Source organism: Sinohyriopsis cumingii, unplaced genomic scaffold, assembly GCF_028554795.1.
Source record: "Sinohyriopsis cumingii isolate HCF-2022 unplaced genomic scaffold, ASM2855479v2 utg003151l, whole genome shotgun sequence".
NCBI classification, from domain to species: domain Eukaryota; kingdom Metazoa; phylum Mollusca; class Bivalvia; order Unionida; family Unionidae; genus Sinohyriopsis; species Sinohyriopsis cumingii.
The window spans coordinates 57,953-78,588 of NW_028316410.1; the positions used below are offsets into that span (position 1 = coordinate 57,953).

Genomic DNA, 20,636 nt, shown 5'->3' on the forward strand with positions numbered 1-20,636 from the left:
ATGAAGCTAATAAAAGTTTTGTGCAGAAAAATGTCCTTCCCCATACTCCTACAACTTTGGAGAATTATACGTTAAAGATATAGAGACATTGAGAGAAAGTGAACAAATGTTAGCATAAAACGTTTTATAGACATTAATATATATCTTTCCATCTGATTGTCTGACTGTCTATGTATGTATGTATGTACGTATGCATGTATATATGTATGTTTCTTTGTATGTAAAAGACTGGCCATTAAATGCTCTAAGTAAAGAAGTAATTTCCTGACAACCATCTTTCTCAAAATTTCTTTTTGCCATAGTTAACGCAACTGCAAAAACACGGAATAAATCAAAGACCTAAATTTTATTGGCATCAAGATTTTGATCCAAGCAAGGCTTGTCAGCTACAAGTGGATTAAACACAACCTTATCTCCAGTTTGGGCATTGCTTAATAAATGAAAGCCCTCAATGTGCAGATAAGTCGTGAGACTACGTCTGATGACAAAGTATCAGAATGGAGCGGAACATAATGGAGATAAGACAGCGCAAAATGAGATAAGCATTTGTGCATATTATTGACATCTAAATGTTGTCCTAGATTGAGATTTGGAGGTTCTAATATAAGACAGACGGATTTGTACCAAACCTTTGATAAGAGGAGGACGTACTCACAAATGAAGCTTTGTGAGTTAGGGAATCATCATCATCATTATGAGCAACTTTTTCTACCGTTTCGATCCCTTGCTCATCAAGGTAAGTGTCTTGGTCACAATGTAAGCAGTTCATGCCTCTTTAACTAACATTAGCTGTCTGAGGTTATCATAAGCTTGAAACAACTTTCTCAGCTCAGCACCACCTATCACATTGATCTTTTTCTCTTGCAAATTCGACAAGGGTATGTTCACTTTATTTTCTACAGTTCCGAAACCCTTGTCGATATGCCAATGGTACCAGCTCATAGCAGCTCAAGATACATTCCTTAACTACATCGTGATCAGCATGTTGCTGTACAGACAGGAAAGTGTTGATACGCAGAAGTTGTAAATTCTTGATGCCTACTACATGCATAACCTGTTGGAAAATTCCTTACATAATAATTGACCCTTGATCAGATTGGAAAGATTTGGGAAAGCCAAATTGTATAGGAAAAAAATAAAAATCAGACTTTATCAAATGTTTTACTAGTCAATGGACTTTCATGGGCTAGACTAAGAATTTCATGTCGATACGACTTAGGGACAACAATTTAATAGCTCACTTTTCCAGGCATCACCTGAGGTGGTCTACATTTTCGCATAAGGCTCTATGTTAACAAAATCAAAAATAGGCACCTGTGTGGTTTATGTTTCCCTAATGACCCTTGGAAACAAACAGAAAATCTCAGAATATTGCCTCTGTTCGACAATAAGTCATTATCGTTTGTCATCCTGAATTGAATAAAAAGAATGAGTATTAAAAAGAGGATCGGAGAGACCAATACCTATTGACTGACCAATTCAACGTGCGAAATGACCTCATGAAAAGCCTGACTTATAAATATGTCATCTAAAGGAATAATTTTCTAACCAACATCATCCTTAAGGTCTTTCGTTGAACTGTAACTGCACAGGCGGTGTATTTATCAGGGATTTTTTTTCCAGTTGATTGGCTTTCTGATCCAAGCAAGGCTTGTCAGTAACGAGTGTATTAAACAGAAACATTTTTGAAGCCAGGTCAGTGTCTAGTAATAAATGAATACCCTCGATGGGCAGAAATTTCATTGTTCCAATTGTCATGAGGCCAGAGAGTAAGTCTGATGACAAAAAATGTACACAGTGGAGATGAAAATAAAACTGAACCATACACCCCGAATAAGAACGCTTAAAAGAAGACTTCTCATAAAAGGAAGGAGGAAAGGATAATAAAAAATCTCTAAGAAGCTCTCGTGTTCCTTAAACCTTAAATAGATATATATAATTGGCAGAACGATTAATATGTGATATAGGACCTGTCGACATGAATGGTTCATTATTCTCCATAATAATATAAAACTGGGGTTTGTTTGAACGAAGAAATGGATAACATTCTATACGTGATCGAGCCCTTGACCTCTTAGAAATAAGAACATTTGATGGGTTAGTCACAGTTGAAATATGATTATTTTTCATTATTTGGTTACTAACTGCTTCAGTTTATTTGTAACGGGATTGTCTAATTTATAATGCACTTTGTAGTTAAGTTTAAATCATAGCGGAACTATTGTAATAATGTCACATCATTTTCCTCTTCTGTATTTGTCATTCTGAATTAAAAATAAACTGCGAAGGGCCGTGCAAGACAATTAAAGCACCTTAAAGATATATTGTAATCTTTTATAACTTGAAAGAAATGTGTGAGATCCTTTCTTTCTGGCTACTTCACTCTAGTAGTTTTGAGTAAGTGACCGATGTACAATTTTCATAATTCCTACGTCAAATTGAAGCCGGTATTAATTAAGATTTATTCAAAAACCAAATAAACACAATGTAGTACTAATAAACAGGCAACACCCAAAGCAATGTTCCAAAACGGTGGGTCCAAATAAACTGTTGGCGCATAACTCTGCAGCCACTACTTTGGTAATTGAATTTATATGATCAGGAACAAACATGAAATAATCCAATCTGCAGGACGTAAAAAAACTTTAGAAACTATTGTTGTACAAAATCAAATAAAGGAAAGCTTCCGAGAACAAAAATGAAACCAACGAAACCAATGGAGCCATTCACAAGGAATAAACAGAAGTCGACACAACATTATATAATTACCACAAACTACATCTCCATGGGTAACTTGGCTAAAACAAAAACTTCTACAACAGCTCTAAAACATAACTTTAAAGATAATATTAAAATGATTCTAAAGTTAAAGAAGAGTGTGTGATTTGGGATTTTAACGAGTTTTCAGTTATATCGCTACGATGTCTGCAGTGTGCCAGTTTATAGTGATGTCTAGCACTGGGGCATCCTGCATCAGACATGAAGCATGATGTCCCACCCAGTCACATTATCCTGACACCAGGTCGACCAGTCCTAACACTAACCTATAAATGCTGAGAGCCAAGCGAGGCAGTTGTTAGTACCTTTTTGCAAGTCATTGGTATGACTCGGCCGGGGATCGAACACACGACCTCCCGCATCCGAGGAGGACGCTCTCAGCATTTGGCGACCTGAGCCGTTTAAAGAAGAGCAACTATAACATACAATCAACTTCTCAAATAGAAATGTTTAAAGAGAAAGTTGCGATAATTAACAAGATTATTACGGCACTTATAACAACTTTTTTTTGTGTGCTTATAATACATTCGTTAAAAGCATTGTTCTTGACCCAAGCACCCAAGATTAATATGTCATGAGACTCATATTTGATTCAGTCTATTCTGTTAGGTCTATACTAGTATCGGGGTTTCAGAATTAGCTTCTGCTGGGACGCAAATCGTTACTAGTATCCATATGTTACTACTGTAAAGCTCTATAAGCGTGTATATGTCATGAATTTATAGTTTGGTCTATGCTGCTCAAAACCTCAGTGTACTTTATATTGCTCTTCCTGTCTATTATAAAAGAAGCAGTTACTTCTTGTGGAATCGTAATGCTACTGCACATTATGTTATATTGTTTCAGATATGTCTTTGTGTCTGTCTTAAAGTCCTGATCTTCCGATAAAACAATGCTGCTGCAAGTTCAGACAAATATTTTTCTAATTTCATGTAAAAATTAAAATTGTATTCACACTTTAGTAACGTTGATAGCCTGTAATTCTTGACATTCGAATAAGATATTAAGCAACTAGTTATTGTCATATTGCCAAATTTAGTTAATTCTTACAGAATTTCATATGATACCATGGACATCAACCTGACAATAGAATAATCAGATCTTTAAGTGTAGTTGTCAAAGCTTTATACCGTCTTGCATGTTAAATATTTGTTTCCTGTGCAGTAGATTTAAAAAATTCTGTTAAATGTTTCGGATCAATAAATTCTTACACTCAATTGTCGGAGTGGGATCAGGTGAAATGATTGTTAATTTGTCTTTAAAATCAAATCATAAGTCCATCATTTAATTATCAAGCATTCTTCAGACTTTAACAAAATTATGAGCTAACAGACATACATATATTTTGTTTATCGCTTGCTTCTTAGATCCTTCTTCTCTCATGCAATTGTTTTCATAATTCATCTTAGGATGTATGTCTCTATTTTGTTGTACATATTTGTAATTATGAAAAATGTTTTATAAAGTATGTCTTTAATATACTTTTCTTTTGCTGGAAATGTATTGATGAAATTTATCGTTTAATTCTAACAAATCCACAAGTTGTATGCTGACAGTTGCCATTGGTGGACTTCATTCCACGTTTTTCAATCCATTCTCTGCTCTTCTATTTTATATATCAGCTTGTATCTATTTGTCATAGTAACCTTTAAATTAGTGTAAGTAAGTAGTGGTAAGATGGTCCATGTGAACAGTCACTTTCTTCTAACATACGTTCAAATTGATACTTTTATGGTATTGTCCCGGTCTTAACGTAATCATCAGTAACGGATAGAGGGTACGTTTAAGTCTTCAATAGCTGAAAGTGCCTGTGTGCATATGCGCTTGTGTATGTGTAAAGGTTAAATCATCATAAATCTTATTACTGTAAGAATTTAGTTGCTGTGTTTCGTTCCTTTATCGGTCAGTTTAGAATCTTTTCTTCTCCAGTGAATATCTAACACCTCTTGTACCTAGAGTTGCTAGCCAACATCAATGCGTCACTATTTAAGCCCAATGATGAATGATTCCTAACGTGGAGTACACGCACATACAGATACACACACATACACACACACACACACACACACACACACACACACACACACACACATATATATATATATATATATATATATATATATATATATATATATATATATATATATATATACCGACGAGAAGTACACACACAGATACACACACACACTCACACACACACAAACACACACACACACACACACACACACACACACACATATATATATATATATATATATATATATATATATATATATATATATATATATATATATATATATATACATTAAAGTGTTTTTCCCTGTTTGTATTTCTTCATGTCTAGATAAGGTGTACCCATGTTCCTAACTTTTGACGAGTTACGATTGGCTGCTTATCAGCTGATAGAATTATATTGCTTAAATCTTGTCACAATAAGCTATCTCAGCAATAACCTTGTTCGACAAATCTATTATTCTCAATAACTGGCAAACAATGTAGAGTCGAAAGGACTGTGTCAAGGGTTTTGTTTTTGACAGAGTTCCGAAAATAAATTTATCATGTGACCGATGTTTCAATTTTGTCTGTTCGGTTAGTGTTGGGGCTATACTATTATCAAGTTTTCAAGATTTGCTTCCTCTCAGACTCAAGATGTCTCCAGTACTCATCGGTTACTGCTTCACATCTATTGTAGCGTTTAAAAGCCTGAATGTACCTGTTATAGTTATTTATGTCTCTTAATAATCAAACAGTTGTATATTGTGGAATTATATTGTAATTGCACGGTATGTTACATTGTTTCACACTGATCTCCATGGTTGCCATTAAAGCCTGATGTTAAGGAAAACGGTTGCACGTTCAGACAAAACTTTTCGTAATTTCAGGTAAATATAGGATTATGCACACTTTATTAACTTGGATAGCCTGTGTACTTTCACATTCGAATAAAACATTCGGCATCCAGTTATTTTCATATTGCCAAATTTAGTTAATTCTTACATTATTTCATATGACCGCCTGGTCTCCAACCTGATATTCGAGTAATCACTACAAAGATGTTAAAGTGTAGTTGTCAAAACTGTTAAGCGTCTTGCATATGAACTAGTTGTTTCCTGTGTAGCAGACTTTTAAAATTCTGTTAAATGTTTCGTATAATTAAATTATACTGAGTTGTTGGAGTAGTATCAAGTGCAATGATTGTTAATGTGTCTTTAAAATGTTGAGTCCATCACTAATTTTCAAGCATACCTATGAGTTTAACTAAATTGTAAACTCTAAGGCATTCAGTATTTTGTTTCTCACTCTCTTCTTAGTTTCTTCTTCTCTCTTGCAATGGTTTTGCTAATTTCTATTTAGCTTGTTTCTCTCGCTTTGCTTATACTTGTAATTTTGAATTGTATCATCTAATGCGTTCAAGTTTTATACCGTATATATTTAATATATTTTTGTTGGAAATATATGGAGGAAATTTTCCATCTTGTCACACATTTAATCATGTTATTGATGGCATTCGTTTAGTTCTAAAAGGTCCATATGTTGTAAGCTGACAACTGCCATATGTGTACATCATTCCACGTTTTTCCATCTATTCTAGACTCTTCTATCGCATATATCAGCTGATATCTATTTGTCAAAGTAAGCTTTAATATACACGGTGAAGTGTTTGTAAGTAGCGGTAAGATGGTTCATATGACCAGTCCATTTCTTTGGATAAACGTTTAAATGCATATTTTTAAGGTATAGTCCTCGTCTTGACATAGCATTCAGTAGATGATAGAGGGTACATTAAAGTTTTCAATAGATGACGTTTCCACTCTCTCTCTCTCTCTGTGTGTGTCTGTGTTTGTAGCTAGATTCAACGGCATATTGTCAACGTCGTACGAAATCATAACAAATGACGGCATGCATATGTATATTTACTACTTTCCGACAAATCGATTTTGAAATTAAGAATTTATTCGTATTGTAATATAAAATTCGCTATCTTCATCCATTACCATTATTAGACTCAAAGCTACTAAACACAGTTTTACTCATGACTAGCAATATTGCTCTTTGTTTTGAATATTTTAACTCTAACGTCTAATCATTGTATTTCCATTAGAACCTTTATAGTATTTTGCGAATGGCTGCAACTGTCCAGGAATAAAATGAACCACACAGAATATATTGCTATGGGAAAAATTTGTTCCGTAACAAATTATATAGAAATATCGGCCTTTATTAAAGCATATCTGCCTTAAATTAAGTGGTGCTAAAGTGATAGACTTTCCTATAACTTTTATAATTTGTTCTGGTGTTTCGTCCTAACATTTTATGTCGCAATCCTATTCGTGTTCCTGCTAGTAGGTGCAAGTATGATGATGTCATGGTTTTATTTGCTATACTGAAGTTACGGACCGAATAATATTCTTTGCTGTATCTCACAAATTCAGGGGAAAACATACTAGCTCACTATGAGCATTCTAACCAAACAGCAGATTACATTTTGACAAGTGGTTTCATTTTGTATGTAATTTTTTTTTTATCTATCATTAAATAATGTACATCCACTAATGGAATGCGAATGATGTGTATTCTTGTAACTCCTCGGACATGTTCTCCTAAGTAGATATATTAGCATAATAAAATACACAATAATCAAGTCTAAAAGACTTTTATTTTCTTTGGATATACAATGATTTTCATTTTCTTACAGTAGATTTGTTGGAATTGGGGATACAAGGTGAATGTTCACTTTTGTTTTGTTATTCAGCATTGCATGCACTGAGCTTTGCAAGTATTTCGGCCCCACCACCAGCCCCATGAGCAGCAATAACTAGAACATGATCTTTTATCCTTGGATGCGTCTGGAATAAATACAAAATATAATGTCATTTGTCATTTGATTTACCACCAAGCAAAAATGTATTTAACTGATGGACAACTGGTCACGTGATAGTATAAAATATACATAAGCCGCTACATGTTTATTGCTTGAAACACAACAATATAATTATACAATTTTGTGAGGATGTTAGCTTCTTATCTTCATGTAAGTGCAATGGTGGTGGTATGTAGCAAATTAAAAAGACTCCAAATCTAATCATGTCTAAGCATTATTAGTATGATGGGAAATATAAACGAGACTGATACTCATACAACCTTACGTTGTAAAAATATATTTCATTTACATTTAAATTTGTACAACTATTTGTCAATAATGCTCATATGCAGTTACAAGAGATGAAAGGAGAACTAGAGATTACTTTTTTCGTTATCGATATGTACCAGATGGAGGGCATACAAGTAAAGGTATGGGTTAGAAGAAACACTTTTCTGCTCAAACACGACCAAGAGCCTAAAATTCTAGATCTATTGTAATGGTACATGAGGAGGTCTAAAGAGAAAATATACGGAAACAACTCTACTGTGTCTGTGAAATAATCTCAAGAAAAGATTCAATGGAAAAGAATCCACTACCTTCGGGCACAAATGATCAAACTAAATATGAATATTAAAATTTAGGTCTATATGATTTCGTGATTGATTTGCGATAGTTCCCGTATATAAAGACCATAAAACTGAAGAATGTTAACATAATGTAGCACGCATGTGCAACGTGGTCTTTCTATGATGGCAGCAAATTGCGTAAAGATTTCTTTATTAAACTCAGACAATAATTAAATTCTTTCTACATTGAGTCCAACCATTTTCTAATATATTTTATCTTAGTTTTGTAGATGATAACAAAACCAACCAATTGACAAAAGTCAACGTGGACAGATAAAACGTGACAATTTCGTACACGTAAAAGATTTCTAATGGTGCGTTTCGTTTATTCTGAGATATCATTTGTTTGCCACAGCTAGTCATTTTCAAATACGTTCGAACGTAATTAATCGCATGTTCCACGACTCTTAGATAGTATTAACTTTTGAATTCGGAGCGAGTGTAAGTTTATGGCACTCAACGCAAGAAAGAATCAGTCTGAGTAATACTAGTGTTACCGTTTAGATTGGATTTGTATCTGATGACACAAATCCTGACTTACTACAGAGGACTTTGAGGTTTCTAAGAAAACATGTTAATATTTTTGCCGTAAATATCCATGTACCTGTTGGGCTTCGTTTTTCTACAGGCACAATCATAAACATCGGCTGATTCTTGCAGACGCTGTCAGGGCCGTCTTCGGATAGGAAATCTTTGTCCTTTATCTCCTGCTGTATCTTGTAGACTATAATATCCTGAAATATAAAACATATAAGGTTTACTATACTTAAAATCTCCCCATTGGAAGAATGTTTAATTTCTCGTTGAATAGCAGGGTTCTTCGGTGATAATGCATTATTACACTAAAAATCCTTGGACAACATCAATTTTCTGAGTTTAGTTTTCTAGATTATGTAGATGTTAATGGATAATTATATTAGGTATGGTGAATTTTAAAAGAAACATTAAATATCTATACACTGCAATTTGTTGGACATGTCACATTCGAACATAAATAACAGAAGTTTGAGAATTCTGCATTAAGGTTAGCAGTGTATGCCAATATGAAAAGAATTTGAATTGTAGGCGAATATGTTTGTATGTGTTTTCAGAAAGGCTAAAATGATAGTAAGGTTAGATTCATACCCTTTCTCCCTTTTCCTTGCAGACATAATCAAGGAGGTCTTGATCCATTTTGTGCAGGTAACAAGCTTCAATTCCCTTCATTCTACCGTTGTCATTGGTGATGATAATCTCGTACCCCTGTATGTTAAGTATGTTGAGTATACAAAATAGGAAGCCAGATTAATGGTCCCATAACTGTCCAAACATGTTAATAATGATCACAAGAAGATATTTGGTAACAATTGCAAAATCTATTGCAAAATAATATTGTGGTAATTCCTAATATTAGCTAGAGTCAATACTCGAGTCCTAAACAACAAATGTGAAACATTAAAACCGTGTAACAAGCGACAATGGAATCATATTATCTAAAATATGATGAAAAAATGTCAGAATCAATAAAGCAATGACATATAGAACATTACGAATTTGAATTCACGTAGGTTTATATATATCATATATATAATGTCTAACGTTGGTATATCAAATATTTATAATAATTATTATTTCCAACAAGCATTGTTGGATCAGATAATGTGGTTGAGATATAATCTCAATTTAGCTTTAGATTCTGTGAATGCGCAAAATTGTCAGCGAAGACCTATAACATGAGACATGTTAAATAGAGACATTCTAATTCCAATAAGTTAACGTCTCTAAGCTTGTATTGTACGGATTTGTTTGTATCATCATACTCTAAAAAATCCGGTAAAATGAAATGTCTGGCTTTGCTAACAATGGATCAAATTACGACTTTTTACCCGAGACAATAATACAGCTGTCAACAGGGTTTGGAAAGCAATTGATATTGTACAGAAATTTTGAAAAGTTTTACATAACTACTAGAGTTCACATATGCGATGAAGATTATCGAAATTCACAATGGTATACTATTTAGCATGACCATTAAAGTTGTCCGACTACGACTGAACATATTAGAACAAGGATTACCCCTTTAATTATGCCAGCATGGAATTCTTCACAGATTATGCATAGAACTGTGCAAGACTACAAGAAAATTTTATTTATGATAAGATATAAAAAGTAAATTAAAATGCAAAATGCACTTTTAATGATAAGGTGTTTGCTATCACTGTTGTGGCATTACACAGTTTCCAGTGTCTCTGTTTACTAATTCAACTTTAGTTATTATCTTTATCAAAAATGGTTTGAGTCCTTCGGTTTGAACATCATCAAGTATAACATATAATAGAGTATTACAAGTCAAGAATCATTTTAAATCGACGCAATTAATCAAGTTGGTTGGATTTATCTAAAGATCTATGACATTCACATTTAGGTTCTGGAAAGATAGATAACTCTAGGAACATTTTTAATTTTATCACAGTGTTCAGTCAATATTTATACCTTTTCACAGTCTAGAAGACGCTGTTCAATCAGCTTATTGTCCAAAGTGATGTCGATCTTGGTTATGCCAGAATTCAGTTTTTGAATGGTCTGTTTTTCGTCTCCATTTGTGTCAGAATCCTCCTGTTTCTGTTGAAAAAATAATAAGATATTAGCTAAATAGCTAAAGTTGGTACTCAGTATTACATAGTATAAATTGCCATTAAGAAAAAGCGAGTCTTACATACATTATTGTATGTAAGTGGTTGATTCTTACCGACAGCTTTAAGAAAAGAAAGAAAAGAATGTACATAAAGCCGACTAGCCTCACACTACCATCCTGAACAATTTACAATTACATTGATGGTTTAAACAAATGGACAAGCTGGTTGTAAACTTTTTACTATTGCAATCAATATTCGCAGATCAGAGAGGTTCCTTGATGTAAGAGGAGATTTCATATTCTACTATATGTGAACTTTCTTCATCATTTTATTTCAACAGCACTCTATCGAAAAACAATTTGTTTTCATACGAATATATGAAAAATCTATAGGGCATGAGATAAATAGCTAATTTTGTCTCTCAATATTATTAAGTGTAAAATTCTCTAAGGCTAAAGTGAGTGTCGCAGTCCTTCTTATACACAAGTGGTTAATTCTCACCCACAATTTTAAGATTATTCGTTACATGATTGCGGTAGTCATGCATCTATTATAGTCCTTTTCTATTTGTTATTCAATTCTCCAATCTCAGCAAGAATAAGAAGAATATTGCTGTTGATGTTGTCCAATCGAATTTGAACATTCTTCTGAGATAACATAGAAGCCACGACCAAGATTAGACGACATTGTAATTCCCATACCTAAATTAATTTGGCCACCGAAATCCGAAACCTTGGAGATATATTGTATGTGCCTTGATACCTACCTGTGGTGCAGTCTCCCTCTGAGACTCCTCAAGTCGGGCCAGAAGTCTTTCCTCAAGATGATCATCCAGGTTAATTTGGTCAATATCTCTGCCTTCGTCGATTGGACCACCCATAGCAAAGGACAAGAGTAAACAGCAAGCAACTATAGTCAGACGAACCATAATAGAGGCCATCTGAAAAATAAATAATACCAAACACATGACTAAGACAAAAGTTTAACACACAGATTGGCTTGTGGGTCTGTTTTGCCAGTCAAACTGACTCAAGATTGTAGAGCATCGCTCTTTCAAAATCTGAAATTTTATTCATACTTTCACAACATTTCCTGTCAAATGAAATTTATTTTAATTGCCATTCCTTATTTTCAAACAATTTCACTTTCAATTTGAGAGGAAAAAGTAAAAAGCATGTTAGCTTGTAAAATTTTCACAACAAGTTGAATTTTGGTAAAAAATGATACATTTGTGAAAATGATCAGCGTTTATTGATTCTTGTTTTGTTTGTCAGTGCATAATGAGCCTTTTTCAAGTGTATCTACTGAGCTGAGAATATTTATGTCTGAGATGAGACCAATTTAATCAAACAGAAGGGGGCACGAATCTGTCTCGGACTGGTATCAAGCCCGCATCGCCAGGAACGGAACATGTCGGTTGGCTTTCCCGCGCCCGAATTCTCTGCGCAATACGTTCGTCCATAAGGGCTTCAGGCGCACGAGAATACGTTCTGTGTGCTGACTGTGGTCTCGTGATGAGACTATTTAAGTACTAGAGATTATCACAGAAGTCAGGGAATGACAACAATATTCCTTGTAATGGTGTGAAACAAAATTAGTAATTATCTTAGATACCAACACACTTATTTTTTTTTGAAAGAGAATAACTACATAAATGTGATGGTAACCTTTATCTATGAAAACAGATGTCAGTGAAAACATGCATGTAATAGACGTACACAGAACGTTCGTCATTTAGCATAGCTAGAGTCTACAATTATTCCTGAATAACACGACCATATTCATACAGTATTGACAGGGAATGTGGTTAACGTGGTTCTTCCTTTCCAGAAGCGTAAAATTGAAAAATGTCTAAAAATAATAATAAAGTTTGATATCAAAGAATAAGGTAAAATCATCCAAATATTAATTCTCTTGAGGTGTAATTATATATATATATATATATATATATATATATATATATATATATATATATATATATGAAAACAACATTGTATCACATACCATAATACCTTCGCCTTTACCAGAATTACAAATGATTCTTTCACGTTTCCTCTTTCCCTCCACCCGATGCTTTGTGACACTATTTGAAACATCCCAATATATACAGTTTCTACTTTCTTATTGGGTTGATCTAAGATAACTACCGACCAATACGATCAAACCGATGTTATTGTTTGTAACATACAAATCTGCTTTGATCGTATAAGTCTGAAAGACAATTGACATTCTTCTATCTACTCATTTGTATAGAAACATCTTAAGAACTGAAACGTTGCTATCAAAGTTTGCAAGACCAATGTCATAGGAATGCAAATTCATCGCTTAGCAAAATGACACAACTTGGCACTTAATGGAGGTTTATTGCAAGATAAATATATATGTACCGAGAACTATTGTAGTGCCAGGCTAGAAACCCATGTACAATATGCACGAACCGGCATAGAGATAAGTGATATGGTCTAACATTCGTTGTGGAATGACCATCAGTATTAGTGAAAAGATCAAGGGTAACACCTTTTTGACATCCCTTGATCCGGTGACCAGTTGAGAAAAACACTGGACCTTTATTAATTCTTATCAAAATTTATTTAAACTAATTTCGGTTGTTAACTTGATTTTTTCCCTGAAAGTTCGATGGTTGAAAATGGTAGGTCTCTAGAAAGAGTTAGATAAAATTAACTAGATATGATTGGTAAAGTTACATAACTTTATCAAACAATTCAAGGTGCAAATCACACAACACAGTATAATAAATGTATATGTGCACTGATTACGAGGCCAATTAAACCTCCTCTGTATCTGATTAACAATGACAGTTGGTCAATAAGGTCTTTAAGTTTCAATTGCCAATCACCATAATAGGTAACGCTGATGTGTAACATTCATTTGGTAAGATTGATATGATTTCAATAAATGTGCAACAGGAACAATATTCACTCCGTGTAATACACTAGTATCGATGTATTTCATAAAAATGACCTGGTGTATGCACGTAGTGAAAATTGGACAATGGAATCTTTGGAATAGACACAAACAGCAGATTTTTGTCGAACCTGAATCACTGAAAATGTTTCAGATGGTGTCAAGGAGACATGAAAAAGTCAAATGCACATAGTCATGAATAGCCCGTATCCTAAGTATTAATAGAACAATTAAATCAGATATACTCAGATTGTCAGCAGTTGTAGGGCCAGGAATGTGTGACCGTAGTTAGGCTCTGTGTTGTTGTAAATATACAAATTTTCATAAAGTTTGTATACATCAGTTAGTTATACAAGTTTTTCTCTTTTTTCACTCTTCGAGTGATGTTTATAAAGAAAAATAACATTATGCCTCATACATCAAGACAATTATGGACGAACTTAACAATTGAACATGGTGCTTCGCGAGTTTAAATAACACAAACAAATACTGAAGATTATAGAGAGATTCATCATATATTTTGAAACACTATGATAAATAAATATACAAACATTCAAATTGTTCCAACAACAGAGATTAATTCTATAGATCATGCTAACTAATTAATCAAGAGTTTGTGGAAACTATTTAGACATTTAGAGAAACCTGGTTCCGACGACGAGAAATACATATATACCCGCTTTGACTCGTCTATCTCTCGTGGTGTTAGTCAATATAGACAATCGGACGGTGTAGACTTCTCTGCATTGATAGATGCAAGTCTGTATTACCATTGTTAGACTGTCTGCGATAGAAAGCATTATTATTTCTCCGCATCAAGTCCCTGAAACGGATATGGATGTGTGACTAGTACCATTTCTAGAACAGTCTCTCTTTTTCTCTTTTCCTTCGTTTGCTTAAAAAAGAGGTGCATGCATTACGAAAAGAACTTGCTATGATGACGAAAATTAGGCTGATCTGTTAACGGAGATGAATACTTTTCTAAAACTGTATTAGATCTTGCTTGAAGGTAGATACGACTCAGGCCACCTAATAAGGCTAAACTTGATCGCAAGGAAACAGTGATTTGTGCTTATTTGCCAATTAACTTCCTACGCTAAATAAACGTTCAAAGAATCCAGATTATTTCTTTAGGTCATGTTAATTAACTTAATTGAAGAGTGTGTTAAAATGATTGAGGTATATTCTTGAACTTGTGTTCACAATGGCAAAATGCAATATATCAACAAAGAGAAGTTCTTATACAAGTTTGCACAGAAAATAACTGCAGCACACAGCAATGATATCGTGTGCTAAATACAGATGTAAGGTGCTTTTGAGTAGAAACAATGTGTCAGAAAAACGAATATCTGATTTAAAAATTCTGAAGGATGACAAAAAATCATTAGCTAAACTTTCAAACTATGTGATTTTGTTTAACGATTTGGCGTATACAGACAATATGGAAAAGACAAAAGCAATGTTTAGATTTAACCGATTACATACATAGGTCTTTAGAAAAAAGTCAGGGTTTGTTTAACATTATTAAAATTATGCTGACAAAGCTCTCAAGAAGATGACTTGGGATAAACCTCTTTCCAATGCATGCATTGACTGTTTCAAAAGAAGGGAACATGCAGATTTATCAGATGACATAAATACGAATACACAAACAAAATGCAACAGTTATTATCTAAAATATGATAATGTGTTTTACATTTTGAATCGGTCCGTTGAGTTCCTAAAATATTTGCTTTTAAATTTCGTATGATTAAACAATGTATTTTAAGAAAAACCTCACGATTCATTGTCCTCAGAAGAATAGGAAAATGGAATCTGTTTATTGCCCAAATGTTTGTATATTATATTGTTATTCGTGTTTTTTGTGGCTTATATAGCAAGTTTTTGTACATGAGAGTCTCTAAATCGCGATCACACACATTAACAATAGTATGGCTTTTAAAGTGTAGGCATAAAGCAATTTGAAATACCAATACTATTGGTGTATCAAATTGTGATTCGTCCATGGCGCAATAGTACTAATATATACAATTTCTTTCAGGCCTATAAATCAATGATGAATTTCCACTCATTAATCAGTAATGACGTATGAAAATAACGATACAAAGTATAAACAGTCCCCGTTTTCTAAACAAATTTAACATGGCAATCAATTTCAACGCAATCCTTTCTTATTTCCGTTCTCCTCTCCTCTCTCATGTATAAGGATATAAAGGCAGCAATCTGGAATGAGAGAAAAGCAGTTTGGGCTGGATGAAACAGCTAAAACTCAACTTGCACCAAACAGCCTACAAGGATATGGTTCGTCCTAACAAACGGTATGTTTACACTTTCCTTGGGATCTGTCTACAGTGTTCAGAATATCAATGATGCAAAGTTGCAATAACCTGTCGACACTATACCTTAAATTTACCAGCTACGAGACACACGTACCGTAACGTATTGAAAACTTTTTTGTCGTTGTTGTTGTCGTTGCTTTTCAAACCTATTATAATGTTCTTAATATCGATTATTATTACTTAAATATGAAAATGTCCAAAAGGCCGCCTTCTCTCTAGATATGGTCGAAAATCCATGAGAATATGAGCGATGGGGATTTTCGCTTGTGTCTTACGACGATGTCCCTGGACCTATGAATGATGGTAAAGTTAAGCCAAACCGATCAAAAGAAAATGAGAGAGAGAGAGACAGAGAGAGAGAGAGAGAGAGAGAGAGAGAGAGAGAGAGAGAGAGAGAGTAAGAGAGATGAAATGAAAGGTCGATAGTAATATTAATTAAAGGGGATTTATGACTTAGATCAACTGTAAATATGTTAACATATTGTAATTACCTCTTCTTGGTTCGTCGTTTCGCTTATATTCTATTCGCACTAATTTCCATACACCAGTTCGTGAATGCCTAATCATTCAGAGTACAAGAAGTTGTGTATTTGTATCTGATATAAATAAAATATATGTATAGTATGTACACTGTATCAATGCTAAAGCGCACGTTATATAGCTTTTCAATTAAGAAGAAATTCCGCAAGCCTCGTTCCCACACACACACATATATATATATATTGTCTGCATGTGTGTGCCGTTAAATAATAAGGAAAAAAAGGCTTCTATTTTGAACTCTCGTTTCAGTTACCAGAATTTAGTCAGACATATGATGATTTTCCTTTAAACTAATTGCACGCTGCTTCATAGAAGCATATGCTATAATGATGCAATCCTCTATATTATGCCATCCGGAGTTGTGTGCCTGAGTGAGACCTTGGGTAAGGCACTTAGCTCAGATTTCCACAGCACGATCGAACCTGTACTGTTTAATTACTGTTATTTTAAACCATCAGCAACAATCATACCAACAGACCTCAAAGTTTCATGATTACTAGTAGTCACGATATCATTTCTTCTTGAAGACAACAGGAAAACTAACACTTGATTTTTTTCCTGTATTAATGTTTTGGAGGAAACATAAAACATCATGCTTTGAAAGATTTTATCCAAGAAAAATCACTATACGTTATATTTGCATTTAATGTAACGTAGGAGTGAGAAACAATCAAAATCATTTAATAACCTTGTGCTGTGAATAGGTTTTGTGTAATAAGGAGCTCTGTGGGATGGGATTGTCCAGTTTTGTCTGTTTTTGACATTAATGTAGATGTATATTCTGAATACATGGTGTCATTTCAGTGCAGATTAGTTCCATAAGAAGCAACTTTCATGATAATAATCAAGATTGAGACCGATATATATATATATATATATATATATATATATATATATATATATATATATATATATATATATATATATATTACATTAGTATTTAAAAATTATATATTTCTAATTGTTTTAAACGTTCCATTCTACAGTTAAATACAACCATAAACTCCAGAAGATATTATGTAGTCCGATATTATTACTGAAATAAAGGATAGAGAGTGAGCAATGCGTTTGACGTAACTATCTTCCTCGTTATTAGTTAACACAGTCAATCGGACATAGTACAACTTTCTTAAGTGATATATCCATGTATAGTTGACTGCAATTAGACAGGCTGCGATCGTAAGCATAATTATATCCCTGCAACTGATCCCTGAAAGAAAAAATATATGAGTAGTTGTGTTTCTGACTCAGTCTCTTTACTTTTATCTTCCCCTTTATCCCATAATCAGTGTATTAAAAATTATGTTTACTGATATGACGTAATTTAGGATGATCTGTTAACAAAGATGAATGTTTTTGCTAATGCTGTATTAGATCTTGCCTGCAGGTAGATACGACTCACACCACATACAAAAAATAACCTTGGACACATCGTACAACAAGAAAATGTTGCTGTTTCCTTATTTGTAAAGAAAACAACAAGAAAACAATGTTGTCAAATATAGAGAACATAATACCATATTTTGAAATATTATGTTAATAAAACGTTCAAAAAATACAAATTATTTCAGTAGATGATGTTAATTATTTTAACTGTAGAGTGTGTCAAAATGACTGACGCAGTTCTTAATCGTACGTTCGACCATGTGAAAAAACGATATATCATCGAAGTAAAATTCTTATACAAGTTTGCACAGAAAATACCTGCAGCGCACATTAATATCTCGTGCTAAATACAGATGTAAAGTGTTTTTGAGTAGAAACAATGTGTCAGAAAAGATGGATATCTGATTTAAAAATGCTAGCGGCTGAAACAAATCCATTCGCTCAAATTGCAAAATTTTTGAATCTTTTTTAACCATTAGGCGTACGTAGACAATATAAAGAAAACAATAGCGATGTTAAGATTAAATCGATAACACAAGCTTTTGGAAAAGAGTCAAGTTTCGCTTAAGGTTGTTTTGCTGACAAAACTATCAAGGAGATGACTATTCACTATGATACCTATTGCATGTAATGCACAACATATCTTCATCGTATGGTCAAGAAGGATATATATATATATATATATATATATATATATATATATATATATATATATATATCCAACATTTTCCGGAAATCAGCTCGTCATGCAGAACTAGTAACGGATGGTTGTCTAGTATATATAAGTACACGATAGCTGTCACTATGCAAAATATAAAGAAAACTTGGAACACCGCGATACCGAAGAACCAGAGATATTGTAGTATGATATCACAACACACACACACACACACACACACACACACACACACACACACACACACCACATTTATATGTTTGTATGTGTAACTGTGTGGGCGTTAAATAATGATGAAAGGAAGGCTTGTTTGGGAACTTTAATTGTTAATTTCAGTTAGTAAAATATAGCCAGTCTTGTGATAATGTGCCATTAACCTAACGACATACAGCTACCTAACATCTTATACTTTACTCACGTAAACATTATTAATTTGTTCTTCTTTGTGTGAAGTTAAATTTGTTTCTTTCATCGCGCGAATTTCTTCATCTGATAAATGACGGTGAAGCTTCGCTTTTCAGCGTTGTCATTGATGACATCATCTTCAACTTGCATTGTAATGGTCGATGAGTTTCCAAGCCTACCAATGACAATATTTGTGCGTTTTCTACTACAACGTCCTTTAGAATGTTGTTAATCTGCTACTCATTCTATAATTAATCAACTTCTGGCGTCAGAGAGAGAAAAATCAAGTTAATATAATTGCAGACATTCTGCAATCTCCGGCATGAAATTTCAAAAGCATTACAAAACAAAGTGTAATACGAACATCAAAAAAGGGAAAACATGTTAAGAGAAGATAAATGAGAGACATCATTTCAAAATCAGCTATTGCTCACCAGAAATGCCACCGGCAAAACATGTCACAAAATTACTACATATATGGTATCTAACCAAATACAAGTACGAATCAACTAAATGACTTTTAGTGGAGTGAAGAGAAGCATCAAAGCAAAATCGCTTTAGTTATCTCAAAAAAAGGCAGACTATGGTCGAGAAGAGTTAAAATCATGTAATATACAGAGATACGTTCTATCATTGTACTTGTGTACATATATTACATGTTTTGTGTGTTGTATATTCATTAATGTCACTTTGATGTTCCTGTTACTATTACATAATAATGAAAATAACTAAATGAAATCTCGTTTGAAGAGGAATGAAGTCATCCATTCATCCATCCATCCATACATACATACATACATACATACAAACATACAAACATACATACATACATGCATACATATATACCATATTATATACAAACATACATAAATACATACATATATACATACATACATACATGCATATGTACATACATACATGCATACATACATACACACATACATACATATATACACACACATACATAGATACATAGATACATAGATACATACATAGATACATACATACATACATACACACACACATACATACACAGACACATACATACATAGATACATAGATACATAGATACATGCATACATACATATATACACACACACATACATACATAAATACATACATACATACATGCATACATACATATATGCATACATACACAAACATACATACACACATATACATACATACATATATACATACATACATACATATATACATACATACATACATACATACATTCATACATACATACATAGATACATACATACATACATACATACATACATTCATAGACACATACATACATAGATACATAGATACATAGATACATACATACATACATACATACACACACATACATACATAAATACATACATACATACATGCATACATACATATATGCATACATACACAAACATACATACACACATATACATACATACATACATACACACACACATACATACATAAATACATACATAC

General features: G+C 33.3%; 1 protein-coding gene across 1 annotated transcript; it reads right to left on the minus strand.

Annotated features, from left to right (window-relative positions):
• Positions 1–7,416: 7,416 nt before the first annotated feature.
• On the minus strand, positions 7,417–12,967 carry LOC149769857 (uncharacterized). The gene is made up of 6 exons (XM_089949734.1): positions 12,888–12,967; positions 11,650–11,823; positions 10,741–10,869; positions 9,394–9,510; positions 8,873–9,002; positions 7,417–7,625 (listed from the first exon to the last, which is right to left on the minus strand). Exons 1-6 carry the CDS (start codon positions 12,888–12,890, stop codon positions 7,528–7,530), a joined length of 651 nt encoding a protein of 216 aa, XP_089805860.1. The 5' UTR covers positions 12,891–12,967; the 3' UTR covers positions 7,417–7,527.
• Between the last annotated feature and the right edge of the window lie 7,669 nt (positions 12,968–20,636).

Bases quoted from the DNA above. Each gene is read 5' to 3' on its own strand.
- LOC149769857 (XM_089949734.1), bottom strand. The intron at 9,511-10,740 runs GTATAAATATTG...CTTAACATACAG, and splicing joins GTCTTCTAGACTGTGAAAAG to GGGTACGAGATTATCATCAC. The intron at 9,003-9,393 runs GTATGAATCTAA...TTTATATTTCAG, and splicing joins GCAAGGAAAAGGGAGAAAGG to GATATTATAGTCTACAAGAT.